Source organism: Tachyglossus aculeatus, chromosome 11 (genome assembly GCF_015852505.1).
Source record: "Tachyglossus aculeatus isolate mTacAcu1 chromosome 11, mTacAcu1.pri, whole genome shotgun sequence".
NCBI lineage: Eukaryota > Metazoa > Chordata > Mammalia > Monotremata > Tachyglossidae > Tachyglossus > Tachyglossus aculeatus.
This window is the reverse complement of record NC_052076.1, coordinates 31,967,919-31,987,268: the sequence shown is the minus strand read 5'-3', so window position 1 is coordinate 31,987,268 and position 19,350 is coordinate 31,967,919. Positions and strand designations below refer to the sequence as shown.

At 51.4% G+C, this 19,350-nt stretch overlaps 1 protein-coding gene across 2 annotated transcripts; it reads left to right on the top strand.

The window, feature by feature from the left end:
- The first annotated feature begins 3,267 nt into the window (after positions 1 to 3,267).
- Positions 3,268 to 19,269, top strand: BUD13 (BUD13 homolog). 2 transcript variants are annotated; one of them, XM_038754802.1, is made up of 11 exons: positions 3,268 to 3,389; positions 7,607 to 7,697; positions 13,537 to 13,621; positions 14,344 to 14,401; positions 14,568 to 15,214; positions 15,459 to 15,700; positions 16,666 to 16,771; positions 17,016 to 17,154; positions 17,954 to 18,138; positions 18,402 to 18,483; positions 18,869 to 19,269. In XM_038754802.1, the coding sequence occupies exons 1-11, from the start codon at positions 3,271 to 3,273 to the stop codon at positions 18,960 to 18,962; spliced, it is 1,848 nt and encodes a 615-aa protein (XP_038610730.1). In that variant the 5' UTR covers positions 3,268 to 3,270; the 3' UTR covers positions 18,963 to 19,269. The 2 variants fall into 2 exon arrangements, with proteins under 2 accessions (XP_038610730.1, XP_038610731.1); XM_038754803.1 differs by lacking the exons at positions 3,268 to 3,389; positions 7,607 to 7,697 and adding an exon at positions 10,768 to 11,060.
- The last annotated feature ends 81 nt before the right edge of the window (positions 19,270 to 19,350 follow it).

Here is a 19,350-nt window from a genome sequence, read left to right as displayed (position 1 = left end):
CATTAGAATAAATAGAAATAAAGCTAGATGCACAACATTAACAAAATAGAATAGTAAATATGTACAAGTAAAATAGAGTAATAAATCTGTACAGACATATATACAGGTGCTTCACCTTGTAACCTCCCCAGTGCTTAGAACAGTAAGTGCTTAATAAATGCCATTATTATTATTATTATTATTATTATTATTTTTCTATTGTTGGAAAGAGGTGGGAGAGTGGGGAGGGCTCAGGGCTGGTCATCACCTATTGCCAAAAACCCCCTAAAATTGTGGTATTTAAGTGCTTATTATGTGCTGGGCACCGAACTTAGCAATGGGGTGGATACAAGCCAACCAGGTTGGACACAGTCCCTGTCCCACATGGGGCTCAGTCTCAATCTCCATTTTACAGACAAGGTAACTGAGGCACAAAGAAGTGAAGTATGCAGGCCACACAGCACACGAAGGTCAGGCGGCAGACAACCGGTCGAGCTGGGATTAGAACCCATGACCTTCTTTCTCCCAGGCTCATGCTCTGTCCACCCTGCTGTCTATCCACCCTGCTGTCTAGAAGCAGCGTGGCTCAGTGGAAAGAGCCCGGGCTTTGGAGTCAGAGGTCACGGGTTCAAGTTCCGGGTCTGCCAATTGTCAGCTGTGTGACCTTGGGCAAGTCACTTCTCTGGGCCTCAGTTACCTCATCTGTAAAATGGGGACTAAGACTAGGCCTCCCGTGGGACAACCTGATCACCTTGTAATCTCCCCAGCGCCTTGCACATAGTAAGCGCTTAATAAATGCTGTCATTATTATTATTATTACACTGCACTTTCCAAGCACTTAGTACAATGCTCTGCACACAGTAAGCGCTCAATAAATGCGATTGAATAAATGAATGTAGTCTCAGTTGGCTATGGCTTTATAAACTCTTCCATTGGATAGTTTAATCCCATATTTAATTTGTCCCCAAGGAGGTTGGTGAGGGGAGGGCTGTAGCCCCCTAAAGAAACTGTAAAGAAACACAGGGATGGTGTCCATTCTGCTGAAATAATAAGAATGATAGCATTTATTAAGCGCTTACTATGTGCAAAGCACTGTTCTAGGTGCTGGGGAGGTTACAAGGTGATCAGGTTGTCCCACGGGGGGCTCACAGTCTTAATCCCCATTTTACAGATGAGGTAACTGAGGCACAGTGAAGTGACAATAATGATAATAGTGGCATTTATTAAGTGCTTACTATGTGCAAAGCACTGTTCTATGTGCTGGGGAGATTACAAAGTGATCAGGTTGTCCCATGAGGGGCTCACAGTCTTTAGCTCCATTTGACAGATGAGGTAACTGAGGCCTAGTGAAGTGACTTGCCCAAAGTAACACAGCTGACAAGTGGCGGAGCTGGGGTTTGAACCCATGACCTCTGACTCCAAAGCCTGTGCTCCTTCCACTGAACCACGCTACTTCTTGGCTATCTACCCCAGTGAGTGCTTAAAAAATACCATGAATTATTATTGATACTTTATCACCATTTCAGACCTAACTCTGTCAGATTCTAAAATCACTGAAGACAGGGATTGGGACTATAATAATAATAATAATAATAATGGCATTTGTGAAGCGCTTACTATGTGCTGACAGTCTTTTAGACTGTGAGCCCACTGTTGGGTAGGGACCATCTGTATATGATGCCAACTTGTACTTCCCAAGCACTTAGTACAGTGCTCTGCACACAGTAAGCGCTCAGCATGGCTCAGTAAAGAACACGGGCTTGGGAGTCAGGTCATGGGTTTGAAACCCGGCTCCACCACTTTCATTCATTCAGTCGTATTTATTGAGCGCTTACTGTGTGCAGAGCACTGTATTAAGCGCTTGGGAAGTGCAAGTTGGCAACATATAGAGACGGTCCCTTCCCAACAATGGGCTCACAGTCTAGAAGGGGGAGACAGAGAACAAAACAAACATATTAACAAAATAAAATAAAAATAAAACACTTGTCAGCTGTGTAACCTTGAGGAAGCCACTTAACTTTTCTGTGCCTAAGTTATCTGTAAAATGGGGATTAAGACTGAGCCCCATGTGGGACAACCTGATCCCTTTGTATCCCCCAAGCGCTTAGAACAGTGCTTTGCACATAGGAAGCTTTTAACAAATACCATCATCATTATTATTATTATTAATAAATACGATTGAATGAATGACCCCGCCCCCTCGCGAGAACTCCAGGCTGGCCCCGCCCCTCCTGTTCTGGCCCCGCCCTCTCACTACATCCTTCAAAGCGGTATTGAGTTCACCTCCTCCAGGAGGCCTTCCCAGACTGAGCCCCCTCCTTCCTCTTCCCCTGCCTTACCTCCTTCCCCTCCCCACAGCACCTGCATATATGTACGTACGCATTTATTACTTATTATTTATTAAGAAGCAGCGTGGCTCAGTGGAAAGAGCAAGGGCTTTGGAGTCAGAGGTCATGGGTTCGAATTCCGACTCCGCCACATGTCTGCTGTGTGACCTTGGGCAAGTCACTTCTTTGAGCCTCAGTTACCTCCTCTGTAAAATGGGCATTATGACTGTGAACCCCACGTGGGACAACCTGATCACTTTGTGTCCCCCCCCAGCGCTTAGAACAGTGCTTTGCACATAGTAAGCGCTTAACAAATGCCAACATTGTTATCACTCTATTTTATTTGTACATATTCTATTTCTTTTATTTTGTTAATGTGTTTTGTTCTCTGTCTCCCCCTACTAGACTGTGAGCCCGCCGTTGGGTAAGGACCGTCTCTAGATGTTGCCAACTTGGACTTCCCAAGCGCTTGGTCCAGTGCCCTGCATACAGTAAGCGCTCAATAAATACGATTGAATGAATGAATGAATGAATGAATGAATGAATGAATGAATCCGCGTGGGCCCCGCCCCTCTCGCGAGGACTCCAGGTTGGCCTCGCCCACCCGCTCAGGCCACGCCCTCTCGTCACCCCCCCGCGCGGGCCCCGCTCCTCTCGCGAGGACTCCAGGCCGGCCCCGCCCATACGCTGGGGCCCCGCCCCTCTCGCGAGGACTCCAGGTTGGCCCCGCCCACCCGCTCAGGCCACGCCCCTTCACCACCCCCCGCGCGGGCCCCGCTCCTCTCGCGAGGACTCCAGGCCGGCGCCGCCCATACGCTGGGGCCCCGCTCCTCTCGCGAGGACTCCAGAGCGGCCCCGCCCGCGCGGAATCCCGTCATGCCCCGCGCCGCCGCCGCCACCGCCCAGCGCGTTTTGGCGTGTCCCCGGCGGCCCTCCGTCGCCGTCCCCTCAGAGTCCGTCCGTCATGGCGGCCGCTCCGCCGCTCTCCAAGGCCGAGTACCTCAAGCGGTACCTGTCCGGGCCCGAGCCCGAGCCCGCTGCCCGCAAGCGGCGCAGGAAGAAGCCCAAGCCCGGCGGGAAAGGGTGAGGCAATTTTACTCCTAATCATCCTAATCATCCTAACGATGGCATCTGTTAAGCGCCCACTCTGCGCAAAGCGCTGCTCTAAGCGCTGGGGAGGTTGCCAGGTGATGAGGTGTGTGTGGGGGGGCACAGTCTTCATCGCTGGGAAAGCAGCGTGGCTCAGTGGAAAGAGCCCGGGCTTTGGAGCCAGAGGTCATGGGTTCAAATCCCGCCTCCGCCACTTGTCAGCTGGGTGACTTTGGGCAAGTCACTTCCCTTCTCTGGGCCTCAGTTCCCTCATCTGGAAAATGGGGATGAAGACTGGGAGCCCCCCCATGGGACAACCTGATCACCTTGTATCCACCCCAGCGCTTAGAACAGTGCTTTGCACCTAGTAAGCGCTTAATAAATGCCATCATTATTATTGTCATCCCCTTTCATTCGTTCAGTCCTATTTATTCATTCATTCAGTCGTATTGATTGAGCGCTTACTGTGTGCGGAGCGCTGGACTAAGCGCTTGGGAAATCCAAGTTGGCCACATCTAGAGACGGTCCCTACCCGACAGCGGGCTCACAGTCTAGAAGGGGGAGACAGACAACAAAACATATTAACAAGATAAAATAAATAGAATAAATATGTACAAGTTAAATAAGTAAATAGAGTAATAAATATGTACAAACACTTATTCATCCAATCGTATTTATTGAGCGCTTACTTTGTGCAGAGCACTGGACTAAGCGCTTGGGAAGTCCAAGTCGGCCACATCTAGAGACGGTCCCTACCCGACAGCGGGCTCGCAGTCTAGAAGGGGGAGACGGAAAACAAACCTGTTAACAAAGTAAAATAAATACGTACAAATTAAATATATGGAGTAATAAATATCTACAAACACTTATTCATTCATTCAATCGTATTTATTGAGCGCGTACTGTGTGCAGAGCACTGGACTAAGCGCTTGGGAAGTCCAAGTCGGCAACATCTAGAGACAGTCCCTACCCGACAGCGGGCTCTCAGTCTAGAAGGGAGAGACGGAAAACAAACCTGTTAACAAAGTAAAATAAATACGTACAAATTAAATATCTAGAGTAATAAATATCTACAAACACTTATTCATTCAGTCGTATTGATTGAGCGCTTACTGTGTGCAGAGCACTGGACTAAGCGCTTGGGAAGTCCAAGTTGTCAACATCTTGAGACGGTCCCTACCCGACAGCGGGCTCACAGTCTAGAAGGGGGAGACGGAAAACAAACCTGTTGTTAACAAAGTAAAATAAATACGTACAAATTAAATATAGAGAGTAGTAAATATCTACAAACACTTATTCATTCAATCGTATTGATTGAGCGCTTACTGTGTGCAGAGCACTGGACTAAGCGCTCGGGAAGTCCAAGTCGGCCATATCTAGAGACAGTCCCTACCCGACAGCAGGCTCGCAGTGTAGAAGGGGGAGATGGAAAACAAACATATTAACAAAGTAAAATAAATACGTACAAATTAAATATAGAGAGTAGTAAATATCTACAAACACTTATTCATTCATTCAATCGTATTGATTGAGCGCTTACTGTATGCAGAGCACGGGACTAAGCGCTTGAGAAGTCCAAGTCGGCAACATCTAGAGACGGTCCCTACCCGACAGCGGGCTCGCAGTCTAGAAGGGGGAGACGGAAAACAAAGTAAAATAAATGCATACAAATTAAATATAGAGAGTAATAAATATCTACAAACACTTATTCATTCAGTCGTATTGATTGAGCGCTTACTGTGTGCAGAGCACTGGGCTAAAGTGCTTGGGAAGTACAAGTCGGCAACATCTAGAGACGGTCCCCACCCGACAGCGGGCTCACAGTCTAGAAGGGGGAGACGGAAAACAAAGTAAAATAAATGCGTACAAATTAAATGTATAGAGTAATAAATATCTACAAACACTTATTCATTCAATCGTATTTATTGAGCGCTTACTATGTGCAGAGCACTGGACTAAGAGCTTGGGAAGTCCAAGTTGGCAACATACAGAGACGGTCCCTACCTGACAGCGGGCTCACAGTCTAGAAGGGGGAGACGGAAAACAAACCTGTTAACAAAGTAAAATAAATACGTACAAATTAAATATATAGAGTAGTAAATATCTACAAACACTTATTCATTCATTCAATCGTATTTATTGAGCGCTTACTCTTTGCAGAGCACTGGCCTAAGCGCTTGGGAAGTACAAGTCGGCCACATCTAGAGACGGTCCCTACCCGACAGCGGGCTCACAGTCTAGAAGGGGGAGACGGAGAACAAAGCATATTAACAAGATAAAATAAATAGAATAAATATGCACAAATATAACAAATAGAGTAATACGTACGTACAAACATTTATTCATTCATTCAATCGTATTTATTGAGCGCTTACTGTGTGCAGAGCACTGGACTAAGCGCTTGGGAAGTACAAGTTGGCAACATCTAGAGACAGTCCCTACCTGACAGCGGGCTCACAGTCTAGAAGGGGGAGACGGAGAACGAAACGTATTAACAAGGTAAAATAAATAGAATAAATATGTACAAATAAAATAAATAGAGTAATAAATATGTGCAAACATTTATTCATTCATTCAGTCGTATTTATTGAGTGCGTACTGTGTGCAGAGCACTGGACTAAGCGCTTGGGAAGTACAAGTTGGCCACATCTAGAGACAGTCCCTACCTGACAGCGGGCTCACAGTCTAGAAGGGGGAGATGGAAAACAAACATATTAGCGAAGTAGAATAAATAGAATAAATATGTACAAATTAAATAAATAAGTAAATAGAGTAATAAGTATGTACAAACATTCATTCATTCATTCAATTGTATTGAGCGCTTACTGTGTGCAGAGCACTGGACTAAGCGCTTGGGAAGTACAAGCTGGCAACGTATAGAGCCAGTCCCTACCCAACATCATCGTCATCATCAATCGTATTTATTGAGCGCTTACTATGTGCAGAGCACTGTACTAAGTGCTTGGGAAGTACAAAGTGGCAACATATGGAGACATTCCCTACCCAACAGTGGGCTCACAGTCTAAAAGGGGGAAACAGAGAACAAAACCAAACATACTAACAAAATAAAATAAATAGGATACATATGTACAAGTAAAATAAATAGATATGTACAAGTTAAATAGAGTAATACATATGTACAAACATATATACATATATACATATATACAGGATATGCATACATACAGCGGGCTCACAGTCTAGAAGGGGGAGACAGAGAACAAAACAAAACATATTAACAAAATAAAATAAATAGAATAGATATGTACAAATAAAATAAATGAATAAATAGAGTAATAAATATGTACAAACATATATACAGGTGCTGTGGGTAGGGGAAGTAGGTAAGGTGGGGGGGATGGATACTGAGGTCTAGTGAAGTGACTTGCCCAGAGTCACACAGCTGACAAGTGGCGGAGCCGGGATTTGAACCCATGACCCCTGACTCCAAAGCCTGGGCTCTTTCATTCAGTCATTCATTCAATCATATTTATTGAGCTCTTACTGTGTGCAGACCACTGTACTAAGTGCTTGGGAAGTCCAAGTTGGCAACATATAGAGATGGTCCCTACCCAACAACGGGCTCACAGTCTAGAAGGGGAGATAATAATGATGGTATTTGTTAAGCACTTACTATGTGCAAAGCACTGTTCTAAGCACTGGGGGGATACAAGGTGATCAGGTTGTCCCACCCCACAGCACCTGTATTTATGTATATATGTTTGTACGTATTTATTACTCTATTTTATTTGTACATATTCTATTTATTTTATTTTGTTAATATGTTTTGTTCTCTGTCTCCCCCCTTCTAGACTGTGAGCCCACTGCTGGGTAGGGACTGTCTCTATATGTTACCAACTTGTACTTCCCAAGCGCTTAGTACAGTGCTCTGCACACAGTAAGCGCTCAATAAATACGATTGATGATGATGATGATGATGAATCCCCATTTTACAGATGAGGTAACTGAGGCCCAGAGAAGTGAAGTGACTTGCCCAAAGTCACACAGCTGACAATTGGCAGAGCCGGGATTTGAACCCATGACCTCTGACTCCAAAGCCCGGGCTCTTTCCACTGAGCCACGCTGCTTCTCTGCTTTCCACTGAGCTACGATGGAGCCGGGACGGCCGGGCCTCCCCTGGGACCCGGGACGGGGAGGGCGGGTCAGTGACCCCCGGTGACCCCTCCGTCCCCCCCATCCCCTCCCTCCAGGATGCGGATTGTGGACGACGACGTGAGCTGGGCCACCATCGCCACCGAGCCGCAGAAGGTGGACGAGGACGAGGAGGGCGACCTGCCCGTGGTGGGTGCACCCAAACAGTGCCAGGCCCGGGGGGCGGGGGACGGGCGTCTAGCCGGTAGCCCCCAGCTCTGGCCTCATGACAGCCACCGTCCTATTGGCTAAGTGCTTACTATGTATCGGGTAGTGTAATAGTAATGATGATGGCATTTAGTAAGCGCTTACTATGTATCGGGTAGTGTAATAGTAATGATGATGGCATTCAGTAAGCGCTCACTATGTATCGGGTACTGTAATAATGATGATGGCATTTAGTAAGCGCTCACTGTGTATCGGGTACTGTAATAATAATTAATGAATTAATAATGGCATTTGTTAAGCGCTTACTATGTGCAAAGCACTGTTCTAAGCGCTGGAGAGGTTACAAGATGATCAGGTTGTCCCACCGGGGGTGGCGGGGGGGCTCACAGTCTTCATCCCCATTTTACAGATGAGGTAACTGAGGCCCAGAGAAGTTAAGTGACTTGCCCAAAGTCACACAGCTAATTGGCGGAGTTGGGATTTGAACCCATGACCTCTGACTCCAAAGCCCGGGCTCTTTCCCACTGAGCCACGCTGCTTCTCAAATGATGGCATTTATTAAGCGTTTACTGTGTGCAAAGCACTGTTCTAAGCGCTGGGGAGAATACAAAGTGATTAGGTTGTCGCCCGTGGGGCTCACAGACTTAATCCCCATTTTACAGATGAGGGAACTGAGGCACAGAGAGTCAAGTAACTTGCCCAAAGTCACACAGCTGACAAGTGGCGGAGCCGGGATTTGAACCCATGACCTCTGACTCCAAAGCCCGTGCTCTTTCCACTGAGCCATGCTGCTTCTCTTAATAATAATGATGATGGCATTTAGTAAGCGCTTACTATGTATCGGGTACTGTAATAGTAATGATGATGGCATTTAGTAAGTGCTTACTATGTATCGGGTACTGTAATAATAATAATGGTGGCATTTAGTAAGCGCTTACTATGTGCAGAGCACTGTTTTAAGCGCTGGGGAGGTTCCAAGGTGATCAGGTTGTCCCACGGGGGGCTCACAACCTTCATCCCCATTTCACAGAGGAGGGAACTGAGGCAGGCCCAGAGAAGTGAAGTGACTTCATTCATTCAGTCGTATTTATTGAGCGCTTACTGTGTGCAGAGCACTGTACTAAGCGCTTGGGAAGTACAAGTTGGCAACATATAGAGACGGGGGAGACAGACAACAAAACAAAACGTGGGCAGGTGTCAAGTCATTAGAATAAATAGAAGTAAAGCTAGATGCACATCATTAACAAAATGAATGGAATAGTAAATATGTACAGGATGTACATGACTTGCCCAAAGTCACATGGCTGACAAGTGGAGGAGCCGGCATTTGAACCTATAATGATAATAATAATAATGATAATGATAACAATAATAATAATAATAATAATGGCATTTATTAAGCACTTACTATGTGCCAAGCACTGTTCTAAGCACTGGGGAGTTTACAGGGTGATCAGGTTGTCCCATGTGGGGCTCACAGTCCTAATCCCCATTTTACAGATGAGGTAACTGAGGCATAGAGAAGTTAAGTGACTTGCCCAAAGTCACACAGCTGATAAGGGGCGGAGCCGGGATTTGAACCCATGACCTCTGACTCCAAAGCCCGGGCTCTTTCCACTGAGCCACTCTACTGTACTCTGCGCTGGGGTTGCGGGGGTGAGGGGAAATACAATGGACGCAATCCCCGTCCCTCACCGGGCACACAGTCTTAATCCCCATTTTATAGATGAGGGAACTGAGGCACAGAGAAGCAACTTGGTGTTGTGGCTAGAATAATAATAATAACAGCATTTTTTAACAGCTTTGTGCAAAGCGCCATTTGAAGCGCAGGGGAGGTTACAAGGTGATCAGGTTGTCCCGCGGGGGGCTCACAGTCTTCACCCCCATTTTACAGGGGAGGGAACTGAGGCACAGAGAAGTGAAGTGACTTGCTCAAAATCACACAGCTAACAAGCAGCGGAGCAGGGATTAGAACCCAGGACCTCTGACTCCAAAGCCCGGGCTCTTTCCACTGAGCCACGCTGCTTCTCTAACGCGGGCCTGAGAATCCGAAGGCCATGGGTTCTAATGCCGGCTCCTCCACCTGTCTGCGGTGTGGCCTTGGGCAAGTCGCTTCACTTTTATAGACCTCATTCCCATCATCTGTAAAATGGGGATTGAGAGTGTGAGACCCACGTGGGACAGGGACTGTATCCAACCCGATTTGCTTGTATCCACCGCGACGCTTGTTACGGTGCTTAGCGCATAGTAAGCGCTTACCAAATACCATTATTTCGAGAAACAGCATGGCTTAGGGGATAGAGCATGGGCTTGGGAGTCAAAAGGTCATGAGTTCTAATCCCCACTCCTCCACGTCTGCTGTGTGACCTTGGGTGAGTCACTTCGCTCCACTGGGCCTCAGTTACCTCAACTGGAAAATGGGGATTAAGAATGTGAGCCCCATGTGCGACAGGGGCCCTGTCCAACCTTACTGACTAACTTGACTGACAGCGCTTAGAGTAGTGCCTGGCAGATTCATTCATTCATTCAGTTGTATTTATTGAGCGCTTACTGTGTGCAGAGCACTGTACTAAGCGCTTAGGAAGTACAAGTTGGCAACATATAGAGACGGTCCCTACCCAACAGTGGGCTCACAGTATAGATGGTAAGAGCTTAACAAGTACTATAATTAGTACTATTATTATCATCATCATCATCATCAATCATATTTATTGAGCGCTTACTATGTGCAGAGCACTGTACTAAGCGCTTGGGAAGTACAAATTGGCAACATATAGAGACAGTCCCTACCCAACAGTGGGCTCACAGTCTAAAAGTTTATATGAATATCTAAAATATTATATGAAGTGACCTGCCCAAGGTCACACAGCAAGACAAGAGGTTGAACCAGGATTAGAATCCACGACCTTCCGACTCCCAAGCCTCTATCCACTAGGCCATAATGCTTCCTGGAGTAGGGAAGTGATCAGTCAGTCATTGGCATTTATTGAGCACTTATTGGGTGCAGGGCAGTGTATTAAGCACCTGGGAGAGGGAGTTGATAGACACGGTTCCCCGCCCACAGCGACATCACAATTTAGAGGGCTATACAGCCGTAAATCTAAATAAGCTATTTGTGCGTACATCAGTGCTGTGAGGCTGAGGGAGGGTTGAATAAATGGGTGAATAAATCCGAGGGCGATGTCGAAGGGAGCGGTAGAAGAGGAAATCTTGAAAGAGATGTGCTTTTAATAAGGCTTTAAAGATGGAGAAAGTGGCGGTCTGTCGAATGTGAAGAGGGAGGGCGCATCCAGGCCGGAGGGAGGACGTGGGCGTGAAGTTGGCGGCAAGATGGACGAGATCCAGGTACCGTGAGTAGGTTGGCATTAGAGGAGCTATGCCTGCGGGCTAGGTTGGAGTAGCAAGATGTTTGACTGCTTTAAAGCCTATGGTGAGGCACGTATTTGATGCATCATCATCATCATCAATCGTATTTATTGAGCGCTTACTATGTGCAGAGCACTGTACTAGGCGCTTGGGAAGTACAAATTGGCAACATATAGAGACAGTCCCTACCCAACAGTGGGCTCACAGTCTAAAAGGGGGAGACAGAGAACAAAACCAAACATACTAACAAAATAAAATAAATAGAATAGATATGTACAAATAAAATAGAGTAATAAATATGTACAAACATATATACAGGTGCTGTGGGGAAGGGAAGGAGGTAAGATGGGGGAGATGGAGAGGGGGACGAGGGGGAGAGGAAGGAAGGGGCTCAGTCTGGGAAGGCCTCCTGGAGGAGGTGAGCTCTCAGCAGGGCCTTGAAGGGAGGAAGAGAGCTAGCTTGGCGGATGGGCAGAGGGATTGGGGGCATTCCAGGCTTGGGGGATGACGTGGGCCGGGGGTCCATGGCGTTTTTTTTTTTTGTTTTTTTTTTTTTTTCATGGCTCTTTCTGTTTATTACATGAGTAGTTACACTAGTCCAAGCTACAGCAGACCTCAAGGGTTACATCATACAAGCTGAGAGGATTTTCAGCTTCTGACAAGGGACAGGAGGGAATCTTTCTACTCATGGCAAGGAAATCCTCACTCGAGCTTCAGGGAGGCTCAAGCACTTGGTGGGTGGGCAACCCACTGGAGGTTCTTAAGGAGTGGGGAAACATGGACTGTATGTTTCTGTAGAAAAATGAGCCAGGCAGCAGAGTGAAGCGTGGACCGAAGTGGGGAGAGTCAGAAAGGAGGCCGATTCCGTAATCAAGGTGGAATAGGATAAGTGCTTGGATTAGTACGGTAGCAGTTTGGATGAAGAATAAAGGGTGGATTAGCACAAGCCTGGGAATTTGGGAACTTGTGTTCTAATCCTACCTCCGCCACTTCCCTGCTGTAGCGCCTCAGGCAAATCACTTCCGTGATTTGCTGCAGTCTCCTCATCTGCAGATATGGGATTCAATGCCTATTCTCTATCCTGCTTGGACCGGTGAGCTCTGGATGGGGCAAGGACTGTATCCGACCTGATTAACTTTCGCCTGTCCCGGGGCTTAGCACGTCGTATACACTTAAACAAATACCACAATTAGTATTTTTCTGTAGGACTCAGTCTGTGCCCCACAGAAGGATCATAATCTAAGGGGGAGAGAGAATAGGCATTCCCCATTTTCCAGGTGAGGCACAACGTCATTAATTTGTCCTTCGTCACCCAGTAGACATTTCTTCATTTGTGTTCACCCACCCAGCCCTGATCCCTCAGAGCACCGGGGATAGATGCCATCTGGGACTATCTGAGTATAAGACGCACAAAATGGTAGAGCTCCAACAGAGTTGAATGGTTTTGGGGGTGACCCTGATACCCCCAACCACAAACAGGACTCTTGGGCCATCACTCTTGCCCTGTGGTGAGGGAGCTGAGACCTGTCGTGAAATTGGGTAGTGGAGCAGAAGTTATTTCAGATGTTGTGTCTGTTGAGGACTTCCCTTGTGGATAGCTGTGCGCCTGGATGGGTTTTTAACCCCAGTATTTAGGGCTGGAAGTGTAGAGAGGTGACAGCTTTGCCCAAAAGCTGTCAGGGGGTCAAGAAGTGAGTCGTCTTGCCCTTCTACCTGTGGCACAGAGAAGTGTTTCTGGGAAGCCCCAGCCCCGTCCCTTAGGGAGCGAAACTGGGTCCAGCCATGCCACGGGATCGAAGTGGGTCAGTAGCTTTTCCAAGGTGTTGGAAACCTGCAGTTTCCATGAGCCGAACGGAAGGCTTTTATGCAGTGGCAGCAATGGTGTGAAAAGTAAAACTGGGGCTATGTGTCGGGAGTTAAGCTTTGTGGGGTGGGGAGGTGGGCTGAGTTGCCTAATAAAGAGCAAAATTATTGACTTCCCTTTCTATATAATCGATTGCACGGCATACGGGGCTGTTCTCAGATTGGGCTAGTTTTACGAAGCCGAAGGCGGCAGGGGAAGCCTGAGGAAAACTCCTGCTGGGTTCTTTTTTTTCTTCTTAAATTGTGTTTGGTAAGTTCTTAGTATCTGTCAGGCACTGTACCTAGTCCTGGGGTAGGTACAAACTAACCAGGTTGGATATAGTCCACGTCTCCCACGAGGGGTCACAGTCTTAATCCCCATTTTACAGATGAGATAACTGCGGCACAGAGAAGTGAGGTGACTTACGCAAATTCACAGCAGACCAGTGGGAGAGCCAGGATCAGAACCCAGTTCCTATTGACTCCCGGGCCCGTGCTCTATCCAGTAGGCCACACTGTTTCTTGGGGCTCTGGGGGTGCTCACAGCTTTGACCCTTTGAGTCCCAGGGGCTCTTCGGTGGGTCTCCCGGCGATACTGACCATGTCCCTTCAGGTGGCAGAGTTCATCGATGAGCGCCCGGAGGAGGTGAAGTGGATGGAAGAATTCCGGACCAGCAACAAGTGGAGGCTCCTGGGAGGTGAGGGCCGAGGCGGGGATCCGGGATGTCTCCGGGATCTGCTCCGGTTGGAAGCTTTGGGGCTGCTCCCGGGGGCAGGAACCCGTGGAAGACGGGGAGCCGGGAAGCAGACTTTTCCAATCTCTTCCTTTCGCAGGGGTTGCCACACACGCGTGCTCCTCTTTTTAGAAGCAGCTTCCCCTTAGCAGAGGCCATTTACACCTTTTCTCATGGGCAGAGGCGCTGCGAGAGATTCTCTCTCGGGGTCCCCTCCCCCCGACCCCCTCTCCAGCTCCTGCTCGTATGTGAATGTCCGCACACCCGCCTGAGCCGGGGAAGGTAAAGGGAGGGTGGCTTTGAACCCTCTCCCTGCCTTGTGATCACTTCCCCTCCCTGGATATGCTCTTGCCAGAGTAGAATCGTGACTCTCTCCTTCCTGCCGATCCGTTGGCGGCTGAGTGGAGCTTCTTTTTCTGTAAAGGCAGGGAGCAATGTCCGATTCCTACTGCTTCTCAGGAGTTGGGGGCTGTCGGTCGAATTCTCAGCAGACCCCAAGGGTGGGGAGCTCTTGGACCTGGGCTGCACCTGGTGTGTTGGGGTGATGCCCTACCTTTCCTATAGTACGTCTGGCTGGGTGCCCTATGGCCGCAGACCCGGGCGGGCAGACGAGCCGCGGTAGGAGGCTGGTGCTGGGATGAGGGCGGGGAGGGGTGGGAGACTGAGCCTTTGCTCCCTGCATTCAGATGAGAATGAAGACTCCCAAGGCTCAGAGATCTTTCCAGCAGCACCACGTCCAGGGAGGTAAGTTCAGTGCCTTCTGGGTTTTCCCCAGGAACCCCCTGCCAATTAAATTAGAGGAATATTGGTTGGCCGCGAAGAGGTAGCAAATGTTCATTGGGCATTTACAGTGAGGGGGCTGGAACTGTGCTGGGAATATTTAATTTGCTATGTGTCTTTGTGGTTCCAGCTCGGAAACTTTGAAACAAATGAAATCCAAGAAGTCTTCCGACAAGCCCCGGCACGACTCCCCGGACGCCTCGCCTCCCCGCCGGGTCCGGCACGACTCCCCTGATGCCTCACCGCCCCGCCGGGCCCGGCACGACTCCCCCGACGCCTCACCGCCTCGCCGGGCCCGGCACGACTCCCCAGATGCCCGGGCCCGGCACGACTCCCCCTATGCCTCGCCGCCCCGCCGGGCCCGGCACGACTCCCCCGACCTCTCGCCTCCCCGCCGGACCCGGCACGACTCCCCCGACCTCCCGCAACCCCGCCGGACCCGGCACGATTCCCCCGACCTCCCGCAACCCCGCCGGACTCGGCACGATTCCCCCGACCTCCCGCCGCCCCGCCGGGCCCGGCATGACTCCCCCGACCTCTCACCGCCCCGCCGGGCCCGGCACAACTCCCCAGTCCAGTCCTCGACCAGAACGAAAAGCAGCAAAGGCCTAGACAGACCCTCCACCAAGTCCTCTCTAAGTCGGAAGGATCCCCGGCACCGTGAGCAATCGCCCCCCAGGACCAGCGGACTTGGGAGTGGTTTTGACCCATCTCCTCTGCGGAAGAAGCGAACAGAGTCTCCTCCCAAGGAGCGGAAGCCTCAGCGAGGTCCTAAAGGTGGGTGGCATTAAGGCCAATGGCCAGATCCTGCTGGGGGGGAGAGGGGACGGGTGGAACGGCACCAGCCCGGCAGAGCAAGACCAGAACTGGGCCTGCCGAGTCCCGGCTCCCAGATCCGATGGCTGCCACAACTCGGGTGGTGCCCGCCTGCGGCTGGTGGTCTGATTCCACGGGAGTTTGGCTTCTGGCTGGTGCTCGAGAGCCTCCTCATGGGCCAAGACAGGAACCCCGTGTCTTTCAGGCTGCTCCCCCGCCCGCCGGGAACATCCTTCGAACCCGTCGCCCACACGGCGCCGGAGGCACGACTCGGACTCTCCCCCTCCCGATCCGGACCTGTTCCCACCACGGAACAGTGCGGTTGGCCGGGCTCCCGGGCCCCGGGGCTCCGACTCTGATCTCTCCCCTCCGCGGAGGCGGCAGAGGGCCGGCTCTTCCGATTCCGACCCGTCTCCTCCCCGGCGTAGTCAGTCCGGTGCAAAGAAGGTAGGTGTCCCTGTTGCTGCGTGGCTGTCTTTCTGCGCCCTAGACTCCAGCCCCCTCAGCCCGCTGTGGCTTCGGTTCGATTCGACAGTGGCTCCAGAGACAGCCTCTGTGCTGGCTGCCCCATTGCGATGTGGGGGGTGAGCGGTGAAGTTAAAGAGGGCGGATGGAGGGAGCGGGCATGGTTCCATGACACCTGGAAAGATGAAAAGAATGGATGGAAAGAAGTAATCTGATTAGATCCCCTAATTCCAATACAGGCTGCCGGCCCGGCTGAGCTGACACGCGGGGTCGGGCTCACCTGGGCTTGTGGTCGGGGCGGCTGGACTCCCCCGTCCCGGTGTCGGGGAGTGGACTGAGCTGATGGGTCCCACCCTGGGGCCTGGGCTGAGATGGCCCTAGAGGGGTTGGCCTCGCTGAGCACCCCTCAGCAGGTCTGAAGGGACGTCCGGAGAACCCAATCCTATCTCTGTGTGGGTGCGTGCTTCTCTCCGTGTTCGTCCATGGGGTCGTGAGCAGAAGCCCCCGCTGGCCTGCGAGAACGTAGGCACGTGGCTGCTCGGCAGGTGAGTTGGCTTGAGCGAGGTCTGGCCCAAGAGCTGGAGGCGTGATGGGTTAGGATCTCTCGACCTCCCTTCAGCCCGAAGGTTTTGGGTGTCACTAGTGGGTTTTTAGTGGCTTTGGTCGAATTCCCGGAGGCAGGCCCAGCAGCAGCCTTCAGGGTCTTTAGTTTGGAAAATCCTGAACCTGTGCTGCCCAGGCAGCGAATGGCAGCTCGGCTGTTCATCGGGGCATCGAGGCATCGTGAATACGTGGCGTTTTGTGTCCCTGGGGACGCAGGCACCGCAGCTGCCTGCTTCACTGCCCACTCCCAACCGTGAGAGACTTCTGGGTTACCCGGTCACCCCTCTTTGGTTGTGGTAAAGGGGTGGAAGAGAGCTGAACGTGCCGCCCCTTTTCTGTGGCAGGCCCAGATGCTTTCCGGAGCAAAGGCGGGGCTGAAGTCGGCTGATGCAGTGAGAAAAGAGCAGCAGGAGCTCAGGAAGTCAGATCGGGAAACCAAACAGCTGGAAGGTAAAGTCTTGGGAGCCGGGGCCCCGGGAGTCCAGTGCTGGGACCCCCCTCCTTCTCCCCTCTCTGACAACCAATCAGTCGTATTTATTGAATACTTCCTGTGTGCAGGGCACTGTCCTAAGTGCTTGGGAGACAACAACACAACAGTATAACAGATAGGTTCCCAGCCCAAGAGAGCTTACAGCTCCGGGGCGTTGTAGCCTCAGCCCTTCTCTTCCTTTCGCCCCCTTTCCCTCCCCTGCAGCCGAGTCCCAAAACGCGGAGACGGTTTTCCGCGACCGGCTGGGCCACAAGAGGGACCTGAAGCTGGAGCGGTTGGAGCATCGGCGACAGGCAGAGGAGCAGTCCGAGAAAGACGAGCAGTACGCCCAGTGGGGGAAGGGGTGAGTACGCTCTTTTAGACTGTGAGCCCACTGTTGGGTAGGGACTGTCTCTATATGTTGCCAATTTGTGCTTCCCAAGCGCTTAGTACAGTGCTCTGCACATAGTAAGCGCTCAATACGATTGATTGATTGAACAGATGATGACTCTCCCCGCCTTCAAAGCCTTATTGAAGGCCCATCTCCTCCAAGAGGCCTTCCCTGACTAAGCCCTCTTTTCCTCTTTTCCCCTCCCTTTATTCATCCCCACCCAACCCCACAGCACTTAGGTCCATATCTGTAATTTATTTATGTATATTAATGTCTGTCTCCCCCTCTAGACTGTAAGCTCGTTGTGGGCAGGGAATGTCTGCTTACTGTTGGATTGTACTCTCCCGAGCGCTTAATACAGTGCTCTGTGCACAGTATGTGCTCAATAAATACGATCGACGGACTGACTGACTGGCCCCAGGATGCTGGGGGCCAGGCCCCCTCCCCTCTACACCTTCCGCGTGGGTCTATGGTCCACGAACCTACCCAGAGGTTCCTGGATTCCCAGTGCTCCGGCCTGCTGGCCAAGCCGCGCCCGAGATAGCCTAACGCCCGTCCCTGGTCCTCCCGATCCTCCCGGTCTTTCTGGTTCTGCGTCCCTGGGGGCCAGGTGAGGTCCGGAAAGTTCCACTCCCCTCTCGGGTCCGAGTGGCTTTTGGCCGAAGCCTTTGGGAGTAAGCGGCTGTCGGAGGCAGGGTATCTCCCGGAGGGGCCGGCCCAGTGGGCCGGGTGCCCCAACTCTGGCCACCGCCGCCCCCTTCTTCTCGCCCAGCCTGGCTCAGAGCAGGCAGCAGGAGCAGAACGTGCAGGACGCCGTGAAGGAGATGCAGAAGCCGCTGGCCCGCTACATCGACGACGAGGACCTGGACCAGATGCTGCGGGAGCAGGAGAGGGAAGGGGACCCCATGGCCAGCTTCATCAAGAAGAAGGCGGCCAAGGAGAACAAGGGCAAGAAAAGTGCGTGACTCTGCGCCGTGGGCCGACCCCAGATTGGGGGGGGGGGGTGCGCGGTGAGGGCGGGATTGGGCCGTGCTGGGCTGGGTGAGTGGTTTGCCCCAGGTTCTGCTGCTGTCCCAGTTCCCAGATTATCCACAGCCCGGGCACAGGACCGCTTCTCTCGGGGAGGAGGGTCCCTGGGGACGAAGGGGTGTGTTCCTTCCCAGAAGAGCCCAACCCACGGCGGGGAATGAAGGGTGACCACCTCCCCTTGTCCTTTCTAGCCAAGCCCCGGTACAGCGGTCCAGCTCCACCACTCAACAGGTTCAATATCTGGCCTGGGTATCGCTGGGATGGAGTGGACAGGTTGGTGGATTTTCTGGGGTCTCTGTGTGTCCCTGTCCTGGCTTCCCCTATTAGACCGGAAGCCCCTGGAGGGCAGCGATTGTGCCTCCTTGTCTTTCCTTCCCCCAGTGATGGGGAGGCTCGGGAGGAGGAGGAGGAAGAGAGAGACCGTCCCTATCCGTCCTTCCTCCAGTGCCATGTGTGTCTTTGCATCATACTAGCAGCCCCAGGATCAATCAATCAATCAGTGTCGTATTTACTGAGCACTTACTGTGTGCAGACCACTGTACTAAGCGCTTGGGAAGTACAAGTTGGCAACATATAGAGACAGTCCCTACCCAACAGTGGGCTCTGTGGGCTTTGTGCCCATCTGCCCGCTGACTCTTGGTCCCCATCCTGCCCACAGGTCCAACGGATTTGAACAGAAGCGCTTCGCCAGGCTGGCCAGCAAGAAGGCCGTCGAGGAGCTCGCCTACAAGTGGAGCGTGGAGGACATGTAGTCGGGTGGTGGTCCAGGGCCTCAGTGGGCCTGCGGCTGCCAGGGGCAAGGCAGGGGGCTAGGCAGAGGCTCGGGGGAACTGGATGCCAGCCTCTACCTGTGCCCACTCCCGGACAGCCCGGTCCCAGAGGAGACCTGAGGTGGCTTGGGTGGGGCAAAGCCTTGATGGGAAGATCTTGGTCACCCGGGCGCCCGGGGATGCCCAGCTGGCCCCTCGGCCGTCTGGGACTAGCTGGCTAGGAGCCCCGGGAGCCCACCTTTGATTCTTTTCCCTTTTTTTTCTAACAAATACATCTTTATTTTTCCAAGCTCTTTTCCAACTCAGCTCTCCGTTTCTTGGGGACAGGGTTTGGGGGTTGATGGTCCTCTGGGACCTCCACAGTTGGGAG